At 32.9% G+C, this 13,592-nt stretch overlaps 1 protein-coding gene across 3 annotated transcripts in view; it reads right to left on the bottom strand.

Annotated features, from left to right (window-relative positions):
• AANAT1 (dopamine N acetyltransferase) overlaps nt 1-13,592 on the bottom strand; it is a 111,109-nt gene that overhangs the window by 7,668 nt on the left and 89,849 nt on the right. For all 3 annotated transcript variants that reach the window (XM_076396702.1, XM_076396701.1, XM_076396700.1), the window contains exons 2-4: nt 7,340-7,496; nt 2,225-2,362; nt 1,960-2,161 (exon numbers count right to left, since the gene is read on the bottom strand). In XM_076396702.1, coding sequence (XP_076252817.1) covers nt 1,960-2,161; nt 2,225-2,362; nt 7,340-7,481 — 482 coding nt within the window. In that variant the 5' untranslated portion in view covers nt 7,482-7,496. The remainder of the gene's footprint in view (nt 1-1,959; nt 2,162-2,224; nt 2,363-7,339; nt 7,497-13,592) is intronic.

Consider the following 13,592-nt stretch of genomic DNA (forward strand, 5'->3'; position numbering starts at 1 on the left):
ATTCACGGATATTTGGGTATGCCAAAGCTCTGTGCTAAGTGGGTGCCGCCCGAGCCACTTTTGATCAAAAACAACGACGTGTTGATGATTCGGAGTAGTGGTTGAAGATGATCAAGCGTAACAAACCTGATGTATTGCATTGATATGTGACAATGGATGAAACAGGACAGAAAAAAAGATAACAGGACAGTAGAAAAGTCCCCGGCCTACCATAGTAAAACACATTTTTTTGGCAAAATTAGTTTTTTTTATTCAACATAATTCCCTTCAAGGGTGATACACTGATTAAGCGATCCTCCAACTTTTTGATATAATTTTTATAGTACGATTTGTCTTTTGCTTCAAAATAGGCCTCAGTTTCGGCGATCACCTCTTCATTCGACGAAAATTTCTTCCCAGTGAGCATTATTTTGAGACCTGAGAATAGGAAATATTCGCTGGAGGCCAGATCTGGAGAATACGGTGGATAAGGATTCGAAGTCCAATTCATGGATTTTTGCCATCCTTTTCACTGACTTGTGACATGGTGCATTGTCTTGGTAAAGCAACACTTTCTTTTTCTTTAAATGCCACCGTTTTCGGCGATTTCGTCCTTCAAATGGTCCAATAACGCTATGTAATAATCTCTGTTGATGGTCCTTCCTTTTTCAAGGTAGTAAATGAAAATTATTCCATGCGCATCCCAAAATACAGACGCCATATCCTTGCCAGCCGATTGTTGCGGTTTCCCACGCTTTGGAGTGGGTTCATCGTGTGCAGTCCACTAGGATGACTGTCAATTGGACTTCGGAGTAACATGAGGGAGCCATGTTTCATCCATTGTCACATATCGACGCAGAAATTCGGGTTTATCAAGCTTGATCATCTTAAAATACTGCTCTGAATCATCAACTCGTCGTTGTTTTTGATCAAAAGCTTTGAGCTCTCTCATACCCAAATATTCGTGAATGGTATGATGTACACATTCAGTTGATATCTTTAGCGTGTCTGCTCTGTCACTCAATTTCAATTTACGGCCTTTTAACATCATTTTGTGGATTTTTTTAATGTTTCGTCGGTTACAACCTCTTTTGGGCATCCACTACGTTCACCGTCTTCGGTGCTCATTTCACAACGTCTAAATTTAGCGTACCAATCGTTAATGGTTGATTCTCCTGAGGCGGTGTCCAGAAACTAGACATGAAGCCAAATTTTTGCTTCAACTGTATTTTTTCCCTTCAAAAGTCAATATTTTATCAACACGCGTAATTCCTTTTTATCCATTTTTTTCACAATAACAAAAGTTGCTTCACTCAAAATGCTACAATTCACAAAATAATGATCTGATATCTGTCAAATTTATACACGCATCATTTGAGGGTTAGGGCTAACTAAGAAACATATGAATTTTATTATGGTAGCGCCATCTCTGTGTCAGGTTGGGGACTTTTCAATTTATCTATTAGAAACTTTAATACATTTTAGTTAAATTGATGTAAGATGAGCAAGATATATAGCATCGCTTATAGGCTAATAGTTTTTTGATGAATAAGTACATTTTTTCATTTCATCGAAAACTATTTTTTCGAAAAAAAAAAACGGTACATCTGGTACATGTCAGTTCTTAATTAAAAATTTTAATGCAAATTTATGAAAATTAATTCTAAATCCTGTAGTTTTTTAAGGTCTAGCCGATAATCAAGAATATATATTGGTAGTTAATTGACCTTGTTGACGCGAAATTTAGCTTGTTATCGACAGCCGCTTGATTTAGCGGGAGTTGTTGGGGTGTAAAAGAGGGCACGTGCAGGGGGCGAGAGATCTCAGAGGCGGCCTTGTACCGCCAAAGACATCCGCTCTCGGCATAATAAAACAATTTACCCTAAGCACCCTCTGGAAGGAAGGGACAAACGAAAAAAACGACCAAAAAAAAATAAACCGTCGCTTTTTTCTTCTCACTTATCTCCTACTCGTACTGACCTGGTTTTATTCACCAGCTCCCTGGCGATGCCTTGGCCTCGGTAAGCGTCGTTAACCGACAGGATCTTCACCGTCACCGCCGTATCACTATCCGGAAACCTCGCGAATACGTCTGATTCTTTAGAGACCCGTTCGAGTAGTCGTACGATTTTTACGAACTTAGGGTCTGTTATATGTAAATCGTCCTCTTCCTCCAGATAACCTGCAAGAAGAAAAGTGGTGTGTTAGCTCAGGAACTAAACGGAATCAAATAATGAGGGCTTACCTCGTTTTAACAGCCCATTTAAACTAATTCCAATAATCTTTCCGTTGTGGACGGCTTTCAAGTTAAGATTATTGTCAATTTCTTTGGTAGAGAAGTCTTCCAGGTCTAGACATGTCGGTGTTTTTTCATCAATAAGACCTATAAAAAAAATTATAAATCGATAGTCAATCTCTGATAATTATATATATATATATATATATATATATATATATATATATATATATATCGATCCGCAATTATTCGAAACGTTTCTTGGTTTAGTTAAGTGGAGTTCGGGCAAAAGTATTGCAGCTGAAGCTGTAAGGTCACAAGAGCTTCATTGAATTAGCTCAACGACCACTAGCTATACACTATTTCAAGCAAGAATCATTAAAACTTTGAAAAACACCGTTAGTCCCTATATCCCCGGTACATTTATTACAGTTCAAGGTGTAAGGCCACCAAAAGTAGATTGCAGTAGCTCAGTTTCTAAGCCATAGACTATTGGCATCTGGTGTCACCAAAAATTGGAAGACCATTCCGTAGAGGGGTAACATGGTAAATTTAGGTACAATTCATGCTCAAAAACAATTTTTATAATAATTATAAACTGTCCAGATGGAACAACGACCACGTCCAACTCTGTGGCCGCTTCTTTTGGAAGGAGGCAACCTATCCGACCAGATGGAAACTTATGTTTTTCGAACTACCTGACTGGTGAACGAGTGAGATTGGTTAGGTCTGTTTGTACTCCAAGTGTTACAGTTACTTCTTCTTTCGACTATATGTTTAGTAATTGACTACTTTTTACTGTCGACTTTCTATATATTATAGTGTTGGGAATTCTCCCTTCTTCCCTTTTTACTTTACTGTTTTCAGTCGCTATTTTCTTTCCGACTGATTTTTGTTTGCTAGTAAATAACAATATATCATATATTAATATAGCAGCATTTTGGAACGATATTTTTCAAGATTGTTAATGTAATAGGGTAAAAAGATTAAAATTGTGAATGATTTTTGACTGCTTTTTGTAGACGACAAATCTTCAATTTCACCAGACTTAGGATTGCGTTATTGTACTCAACTCGTTGATCAGGATCTCTCGGTAGCAATTTTTGGACTAATTGAAATTTGTACGGAAACATTTTCAAAATTCGCCTTAAACTGCGTGCAGAAATGTAACTGAGAACCACGTCTTCGAATTGATGTTTCTGGAGACTCCGCAGCACTATCACGCACCAGAGCCACATTTTCAGCGTTACGAGACGTTCGTTGTCTTCCAGAACGAGGCCTGTCTGCTGTTGTATAGTACTGTCGAAAATTCGGATGTAAATGATAAATTATGGTTTTGTGAGGTAGTGGACGATTAGGATATTTTTGACGCAATTTCCGCTGAGTTGCAATAATGGAACGATTATTTTCAATAAATATTGTCACTATTGCTATTCGTTCGTATACGCCACAATAAAATTTTGACGTCTACACAACACAATGGTTAAAGCAAAACTGAGTTAAACGTCACATAACCAAGATAGCGCACAATCAAAATAGTAACTATCGATCAATTCAACTACACTAACACTTTGTTTTTTCTTATCCTTTATTATTAATTGATGAAAATGTTGAAAAGTTCGAAGAAAATAAATGCAAGACTTACTGGAACACACTCAAATTCTTAAAAATGAGGCTGCTGATTAATCATTGTAAAGTGAAAAATAATCTTTTATTAAGGCTTATAAGTTGGAAATGTTGGAAAAGTAATTTAATGCAAATAAACTTATATTAGTATATTGTATACTGTAAGAACCAAGAAGAATGGAAAGTTAGGGTTTCAGTTTTTGGAGAAAAAACGTATCGTTTTATGAAAAATTTTGCCTGTTTTAGCAGCTCAATAGTTTGTAAATTGTTCTTTATAAATTTTAGTAGTATATTGAAATTGTTAGCTTGTAAAAATGTTTGAAAGTTAAGAAATTTTCTAACATTAAACCTGTAAAGTATGTAACAAGAAATGAAGGGTAAAATTAAAAAAACTTAATTTAAATTATTATGTTCCATTAATTATAATAAAATTGCGACTTACTTTCTTTAGTGGTGAATAAAAATATGTTAATTTTATTTATAGCTATTAAAAAGGTAATCGATAACGTTAATTTTATTTCAGCGAATCCATTGGTCATGGAGTATTGCAATTTGTCAAAATTAATAATTTTAATTGATTGCTCTCATGAGTGTAATTTTATCCGGTGTAACTAATATTTTCTCGTAAATGCGTTGCTTTATGATTAAGAAATTCATTTAATATCTAACAAATAATTGAACGATATACAACCAAAGCCAATTTAAACAAATATTAAAATTATGATCATTATAATAAATTAAGTTATGTTATATCAGACATAACGAGACTGAACTGCTACTATTTTAATTAACGTCGGTATCTTTCCTCCAGTTATCCAGCGATGGAGCGGTCCCATTTGGCTTCAGATAGGCAGATCAAAGAATTAATGGCGATAAAAAATTATTGAAGATCTGAATCCAATTAAATTCACTGCTGGACATAAATATTTTCGATATAATTGTGTTGCAAAAAGTAGTAATTAAATGCTTGTATTTCTTTCCTTGGGTTCTAATCTACTAAATCGCCATTTTTCCGGAATTGGCTTACGACTAGTGAGTAATAGCCGTGTTTGATTGGCTTGATTACCGCCTGTGGTGAGAACTCACCTATAGTTTATTCAAATTTATTTTAGTAATGCATCATGGATATTTGTGACGTTAAAACATTGCAATGTTGCCGCATCAACCCTGAGTTTTAGTTAAATTATTCAAAATATTACTTATAATTACTACAAGTTAGAAACCGACCAACATTATTTTAGCCCTTTGATTATTTTGACAATTGGTTGCCGTCCGGTTGTCAGATGTACGCTAAATTTTAATCATCTCATATCATTTTAGCCCTTTGATTATTTTGATAAATTCATATTTTATCACTTTGTTTGAAAATGCCGAAAACAATAGATATTCGGGGTCACAAATTGATTGCGACTTTCATAGGTTATTTCGAAAAGGAACATGATAATGGAGGCTCCCTTTTGGCGGTAAATTCCCTTAGAGAAGTAACTATTCATGATATTAAATAATATAAGTCCATACAATTTTATTGAAAATGTTTTTTTAGCAGGTTTGCTGCCGTGCTAAATATTACTGTGGGTACTGTGAATAACATCGCTTATAAAATGAAGAATAATACGTTAGATTCTCCCAAAAAAACCAATCTGAATACAAAGTGGGTGACGAATCTTGACCATCTTGATATGGCTCTATTCGAGACCAAATACACTCTTATAGGGCATAGGGTTTAAATGGTGTAAAGATAACCCTCGGACAGGTTTAATGGAACTTCCTGACATTGCCTTAAAAATACATAAAACAAGACGATAAAGTATTTGAATTTGTGTATCTTGATGAAACTTGAATATTTCAAACTGTGGCACTCTTGGCAAGACACAACAAAAAAAGTGTAGAGAAAAAAGTAAAAGGTAAATGTTACAATAACATTCGCTTAGGTTTTGTTTGTCACTATATATATTAATAATTAATTGCAGATATATTGCTGGTCGAGAGGGATATTGCATCAAAAACTATTTGGATATATGGAAGGAAGCATTGTCAACCATAACACCTTCGGTTTGGATGAACTCGATAAGACATACAGAGGAAGTAATTGATAAATGGTGGAATCGTGAACATGTTTTAGACAGAATAGAAATTAACAGTTCAATGATTGAATTGGGCAGTGGGTCGGAAAGTGAAGGTGACTGAAGAAAACTTTCAAGATATGTGATAATGCTGTGTAATGCTGGAAATTCCTGAGAAAGAGTGATGAGAGTGGAAACAGCTAAAGGTATGCATATAGTTAATTAAATATAACTGCAGAAAATGATATTCTATGGCGTGAAAGATTTGTGTGCACAGATATGATTGTAATTGTTCAAAATTAAACATGAGCGTTAGATTAAAACGTATGAGAGAATGAATACTAACTGTTTTGTAGATATGGTAAATGCATTAGACATAATTCAGTGATTAATTTTATGAAGAAAGGTGTACACTGATAGTAGCAGAATAAATAAAAAATACAGTGATATCAAGATGACTTTACAAGTAAACACATCATCGAAGGAGACAAGAACTAAATATGAAAAGCTAAATATGCTCTTTAATAAAAGTAAAATATGTTTCTCAGATATACAATTTTTAATTAGGTGGATTAGGCCACCAGGGGGATACCACTACATAAAAAAACGCGCCTAGAAACTCTACCTCATGGATTGTCTCTTTTCTCTATATAAATCTAACCTACAAACTATTATACCCGTGTTCTTAATTGTAGTTTTAAGTCCTTTAGTAATATATGTATTAGATGTACTATAATGTTAAAATCAATTATATTTGACAACATTTTTGTGCAATTATTTTATTTAGATTTTAATTTTCTTGTTTGTCAAAGCCAAACTGAACTAAAACTTAGAGTTGATGCGGCAACATTGCAATGTTTCGACGCCACAAATATGCACGACGCATTACTAAAAAAACTTTGAATAGACTATAGAAATTTATTCAGGAGTTCGTCTTTGAAGAAGAACGTTCTCAGAAAGTTCAGAATTTCATCTTTCATTTATACGGTGGCCACTTGTCCAGTATATGCCTTAAGAATTATTGAAGAATGTGCCAAATTATTAACAATTGATGGATCATCTGCTATAGTAAATCCCAACGGGATCCAGTTAGAGCAAGTGCAAGAGTTTAAATACTTTGAATCAGCACCGAATAGGTCCAGCTGCAGGGGCTTTTGTTACTCATTTGGCATCAAATAAGTAGATCAATGAATTAATGGTGGTAAAAAAATATCAAAGATCCCAATCTAATTAAATTCGCGTCTGAACATATGTATTTTTGATATAATTGCATTGCAAAAACCAATAATTAGATGCTTGCGTCTTTTTCCTTGGTTTGTAATTTATTAAATTGCGATAATTCCGGAATTCGCTTACGAACAATGGATAATGGTCATGTTTTTGTAAATTAGAACTCTTTCCTGTAATTTAATTGCCGCCTATGGCGAGAACTCACCTAGAAAATTATTTAGGGGCTCGTCTTTGAAGAAGAATTTTCTCAGGAAGTTCAGGATCTCTTCCTTGTCCTCTACGGTGGCCACTTGGATGTCGTACTCTTTGGGACTGACCGGGGTGGTGGGGGTTATTGTGGGAGACATTGGTTCGTCCACAGACTGAAATTGAGATTGCCAAATTAATTATAGATTCATGCATTAAATTGCTTAATAAATGCCCGGAAAAGACAGAAGTTTCCGGAAATAAATAAAAACGGATTTAATAAACCCTCTTCAATTTACGTATTTCATTACTGTAGGGATATTTGAGGAGGTCTGCAAAATAACCTTTAGTAGCTATTAACTCTCTCTATCTCTTTGTTTGATGAAAATCGAAGTCAGAAGAACTTAAATCTCGTAAATATGATGAATATTGGAATAATTTCTATAAATATAATTCGATTTTAGAGTTATGGGAGAAGATGCGTTATTTTTATTTAATTTTTATTGTTATTTTTACGTTATTTTAAGTTCTCATGAAAGATATTATCACACGGTACTAAATCATCTGATTTGCATACAGAAAATTTGAATTTAGATTTTGTTCATTCGAAAGAAATTCGAAATAATCCGTAAACACATAGAAATCGATTTTCATAAGTTTAGTAAGTTTTTAATACTTTAGTCTGCTAAAGTCGAATGAGACATTTGGGGTGAAAAACCCCGAACCTAACCAATCAATGGCACTGGTTTCATTGCATTCGGCGATTTTTCAGTTAGTAGTAACCTTTAGAAGAAAGTTGTTAAAATTTCATGACATTCCACTCATAAGTTTGTGAGTTATTGTGTTAAGAGTGAGACTACTTTTGTTATTTTCAAAACAATGGATCAAATACAATTTTGTATTTTAATTATACACTCTTTCTTGATGTGAAAAAATACCGTTCAGGCGAATAAATAGCCTGAAAAGTGTTATAAGGACTCCGCTCCATCAGAAACATCAATACAATGTTGTTTAGCCTTCTTCAAACGTGGTCGTAAGATACCGATGATGATTTAGAATGTAGTTTATGTCCAAATGGAGTGGTAACACCAGACAACATCAGAAAAGCCACAAAATCCTTTTGAATAATAGAAAAGTGAAGTTGCGTGAGTTAGCTAATATAGAACTAAAGTATATAGTAAAGATATCAAAAGAACGTGTTGGTTTTATATTGCATGAACATTTGACTATTAGAAAGCTCTGTTCAAAGTGGGTTTGCTTACTGTTGACCATAAAACAAAAACGTGTTGATGATTCTGAGCAGTGGTTGATCATGTTTAAACGTAACAAACAGGAATTGCAATTTGATATGTGACAATGGATGAAACATGGATCTATCAGTTCACCCCTAACGAAGCCCAAACGATCGTCAGCTGACACGACAGCAACAGGCGATAGGCCTATTTTGAGGCAAAATATAAATCGCTCTACAAAAGTGGTAATGAAATTACAGCGGCGCTGACTTTTCAACCCATGTGTTATACTGATCGTCACTTTGGGAAGTTGAATATATCTCCTATAAATAATTAAACTTCTTCGTATATTTTACGACGGTTTCATTAGATGTTCCAAGGAGACGCCATGAAAAGTTAAACTTAAAGACACACATGATGTTCAAGTGATGCTACAAATTATTTGTCCAATTTGTATTCGCTGATACAGATGTTGATGTTCTAGTATTCCTCACGATATTGTGGGTATTACAGATCTTAAGAATTATTGAAGAAAAGACCAAATTATTATCAATTCACGGATCGCCTAATATTACGAATTTCGACGGGATCCAGTTCAGATCCAGGAGCAAGTGCAAGAATTGAAGTACTTGGAATCAGTATTAAATTGACAAAGCTGCAGCTTTGGCTCTAAGATGATGCGTGGAGAATAGAAACTATTACAGTCAATAGTAAAATGAACATCTTCCGAACGTTTATCTTGTCGATCCTTCTGTATGGCTACGAGATTTCGACAGTGTTACAGTCTGATATGTGTAAGCTTAAGGTATTTCTAATAGGATGCTTAAATTACAGAGATTACAGTAGTTTGGACATCATCGAATTCTTCACAAATTTGTGGTAAAATTGACAATTTGGATGGAAGGCGCAATAGCGAACAATTCCCAGAAAAACATTGATAAAGATCACAGAAAGCATTCTGAATAATAGGATAAATAGAGGCTAGAAGAGTTGTGGCCGATCAGCAGTATCTGATTTATAAAAAGACAAAATCTTTTTTGCACATCAAATGGTCTTTACCATCAACCAACTTGAGTAGTTAAATCAGTATATTTTTGATTCCACAATATTTTAGTCCCTAATTTTTATGATCCTTACAACAATTAAATTTGTTATATTAATATTAATGTTTAAACAGTAGTTTTCAACTATATGGTTCATATACAATTAACTAATTAAATTTAATAGATTTTGCTTTATATGCACAGTAACTCATAACAGATAATCACGATAACTCATCCATTAATTTTTATAGCTCGATTGTTTTCACGTGAAAAAAAAACTCAATATTGTTAAATTTATTTGAAAACAAAATGCCTGTGGTGCTACTACAAAAAAACGTGACGAATTTGTAATCAAACCATAATAATAAGACTCTATACGAACATCGATCCATTATATTCATCGTTATTTAAATTATAACGGCAACGGACTAAACAATTTTAATTAATTATTACATAAGTCGTTTATAGGTTATGTCAAAACTTTATAATTTGATTGAATAAATAATTCAAAAGTAATTTATTAAAACATTCATTAACATGTTGAACTAACATGTTAAAATCTGATGAATTTATGAGTTTAAGCGACAGTAATTGTTAAATTACATTTGTGTCTTGTGAATTATTCATATCTATCGTGAAGAAATTTAAATAATTTAGATTGGTGTGGTACTTGATTATAATTAATTAGTAATATTAATATTTGCTAAGAACTTGTGTACTTTATAAACGAAAATATACATGGTTGAAGTTACTCTTCGTTTGTAATTAGTACAATCAATCATATAAATTTAAAAAATACCGTGTTTTTGCATTAATACGTAAGAGGAACGCAGCATCAGTACGTATTTTCCAAATTAAAATTAAATTATACTACTTAAACTTAAGTTTAGATTAACACTTCTTCTCTATACAAATTCCAGCGGTTTGGTTTGCTTCAATCTTCTGATTTCCTGCGGGTTGTGCAGTACAATTACTTGATGTTTTATGGCGAAATCTTGAATAACTCCGTAGATATATCTGATTTCGAAGTACGTAGCGGTCAGTAATAGTAATTAACTGAATAACTTTATTTTGCGTTGGACTACTAGTCGATTCGGTAGTACCCCCGAGTCTAAATAAGCTCTGGAATTGACTCATAAACATTGAATACATTTCTTTGTTGCTAAGTCAAGTCCGACCAACCAATACAGTTCTTTGATTTTGAGTCTGATCTGTTCTTGTCTTTGTCTGACGTGATGTTTCCAATTTAACCTACCATCTAGATGGCCGCCAACTGATTCATCTTGAATGAGCAGGTATCCCTCATACAAAAGAAGTATGTATATAAATATTTGTATACATATAAGCGAACTTTAAAAGTTTTTTCATCGCGTTAATGTCTAATTTTACATAGAGTTTGTTCTTCGTTCAAATCTTTCTATAACCGTTCTATTCGATTGTTTTAGTTCCGTTCGAATTGTCGTTACGTTCTAAATTGAAGAAATCTTTTCGGAGACATCGCCTTGATCAGTTGAATAAATATGTTAAAGCCTAATCGTATGAAACTTTGAAAATCTCTTCAGGTATAAAATTAACAAAAACCGGAAGAACTTTGGCGATCTTGATTAGTTCAATATTGTCGGATTTACTATTGTTTGATTTTTTAATAGTAGTAAAATTTACAGTTACAACGTAGAAAATTAAACGTGGATGTCAGCTAGTTATTCCTGAAGGGTGAAGGTCAAATTGGAATTATTTAAATGAATTATTTCAAAAAAAGTATGATAATGATTTTCGTCATACATATTTGCTTCCAATAAATGTTTGGGATTTACAATGTGGTTAATCATTTTTGAAAAATAAAAACAAAAATGTTAATGGTTGAATCTTTATAATTTGTAACATGGATTTGTGACCAATAATGGAAAATTGTCTATATGTCTATCTAATGTCTATATATTCACTCGAAAAATATAGAACTAAGAAATGGTAATTGAAGATTAAGAATTCAGTCACCATCATCAACGTCAATATCGATATCGCAACGATATTTTCATACCATATTATTATCGTACGTGTTAATTGAGAATAGAAGGACATCTTGTTTTATAAGCTGATACAGTCCGGTGAAACTTGATAGTTATAGATAACAATTAAATTTAATTTTTCAGCCACACGTGGCGCGGTTTGAAGTTTTATCTCATCCGTTGTATTTACCTGACATCGATCCTTTTAATTTTCATGTGTTTTTATGCTTATCCCATTAGATATCGGAGAAATAAATATGAGTATTATAAAAGATAGTTATTTTTAATAGATAAAGCTTATGTGTAGTACATATACTCTTCCTTTATTAGAATTATATTATATAGTGATTTTTGGATTGTTGCTTATTGATTGATGATAATAATTAATGATTTTTGTTCTGTGTATTGGAGGAAACAAGAAATAGTGTAGCGAAGGAGACCTCTAAAAATATTTTTAACAAAAAAAATTGAACCGGGTTCAAGAATTTAAACAATTTAAAAAAATTAATAAGGAACTCGCTAAAAATTAAATAATTTGAAGGAATTTGTTTGTGCTTCAAAAGCAAACTGAATGGAACCATCAGTAAAATTTTGTATCGCAAAGAAACAAATAAAACAGGTTGACGTTTGAATGGCAATAGTTCCGCAGTTATTCGAAACATTTCTTAGTGTAGTTAAGTAGAGTTCATCCAAGTTAAGGCTAGTGATGTTGTAAAGTCATAAAATGTGGATTGAAGGTGCTCAAAGTTCAGGGTGTACAGCCACTAAAGGCAGATTGCTGTAGTTTAATTTCTCATTCGTATTGGAGTATGGAGTTTCCAAAACTTGAGAAACTATTATATACAGGGTATACCATAAATATGGATGGGAACAACTATTTCGAAGATCATAAAAGGTAAACTGGTGAACGAAAACACGGGCGAGTTAATTTTGTAATTGTAAACTGTCCGGACCAGGTATATTTGGTCGTTTCTATAGGAAAAAGTTTTTATATCGCAAGACTAATACGGCCCTGGCTATGGACTGTGATTTGAAGGAAATGGGTCACTTCTTTACTTACATTAAAATGTTATCTTAAGCTAAATTAAAAGTTTTTGTACTCTAGACCTTTTCATATTTCATAACTTTTATAGCATGATAGGACAATGTCGTGAAAACCAATAACCAGTGGTAAAAAATGTGAACGGAATCTTTAAAAAATGAATAAGGGTAATATATCGATATAGAATTATGTTACACACTGTCGGAATATTGTGTAAAGTAATTAATCAAAATTCTGGTTTTGTGGGTTTGTATTAAAGTTCATCTAAAAATTAAAATAACAATGTTTCTTCAAGGTTCAGCAGTATTTCAATATGCAATATTATATATTAAGAGTAATATAATTTTTATGGTTTTAATTATTTTATTTATTTGGAGCGTATAGAATAAATGGAGTAAATGCTATATCGTAGGAGATACTTCTATAACTATTATGTCGAAGCTTTGTTATTAATATTTCATTTATTGTGTATTAATAGTCATACAAGGCTGTGCGTTGATGAGTATCGGTTCGGTAGAAAAAGAAAAGAAAGAAATGAGGAAGCGCATGTCTTTAATTGGTTTACTTTCACAAAGCTTGTGGGTATACAATGCACGTGATGTGGGAAGCATTTCGTACAGTTCTAAAGATCGGCCGTGAGCTTTGTTGATGCTGACTGCGGATTACTCATGCATATGATTTTTGCATAAAAAATCTTGGAAATATTTTTTATAGTTTCTTATAAATCTATGTTAGCTCTTAGGTAATATACGAATGGCATTGTGAATTCTTTCCATTCGGTTAAAATACTTGAAAACAGTTGTTTGAGTGGCTAGAAGGTGAACTACAAAATGAGGAAGGGAAGTTTAAGAGCAACAAACCATGCCTCATAGACATGTTCCTAGTGTGCTTTAGTACCATCATATATTTATTGCTTTTTTACTGTTTTGTATAATTTTAGAGAAATTTG

This window comes from Rhynchophorus ferrugineus, unplaced genomic scaffold, assembly GCF_030347505.1.
Source record: "Rhynchophorus ferrugineus isolate W39M unplaced genomic scaffold, kcgeb_rfMv2 rfM2, whole genome shotgun sequence".
Lineage (NCBI taxonomy): Eukaryota > Metazoa > Arthropoda > Insecta > Coleoptera > Curculionidae > Rhynchophorus > Rhynchophorus ferrugineus.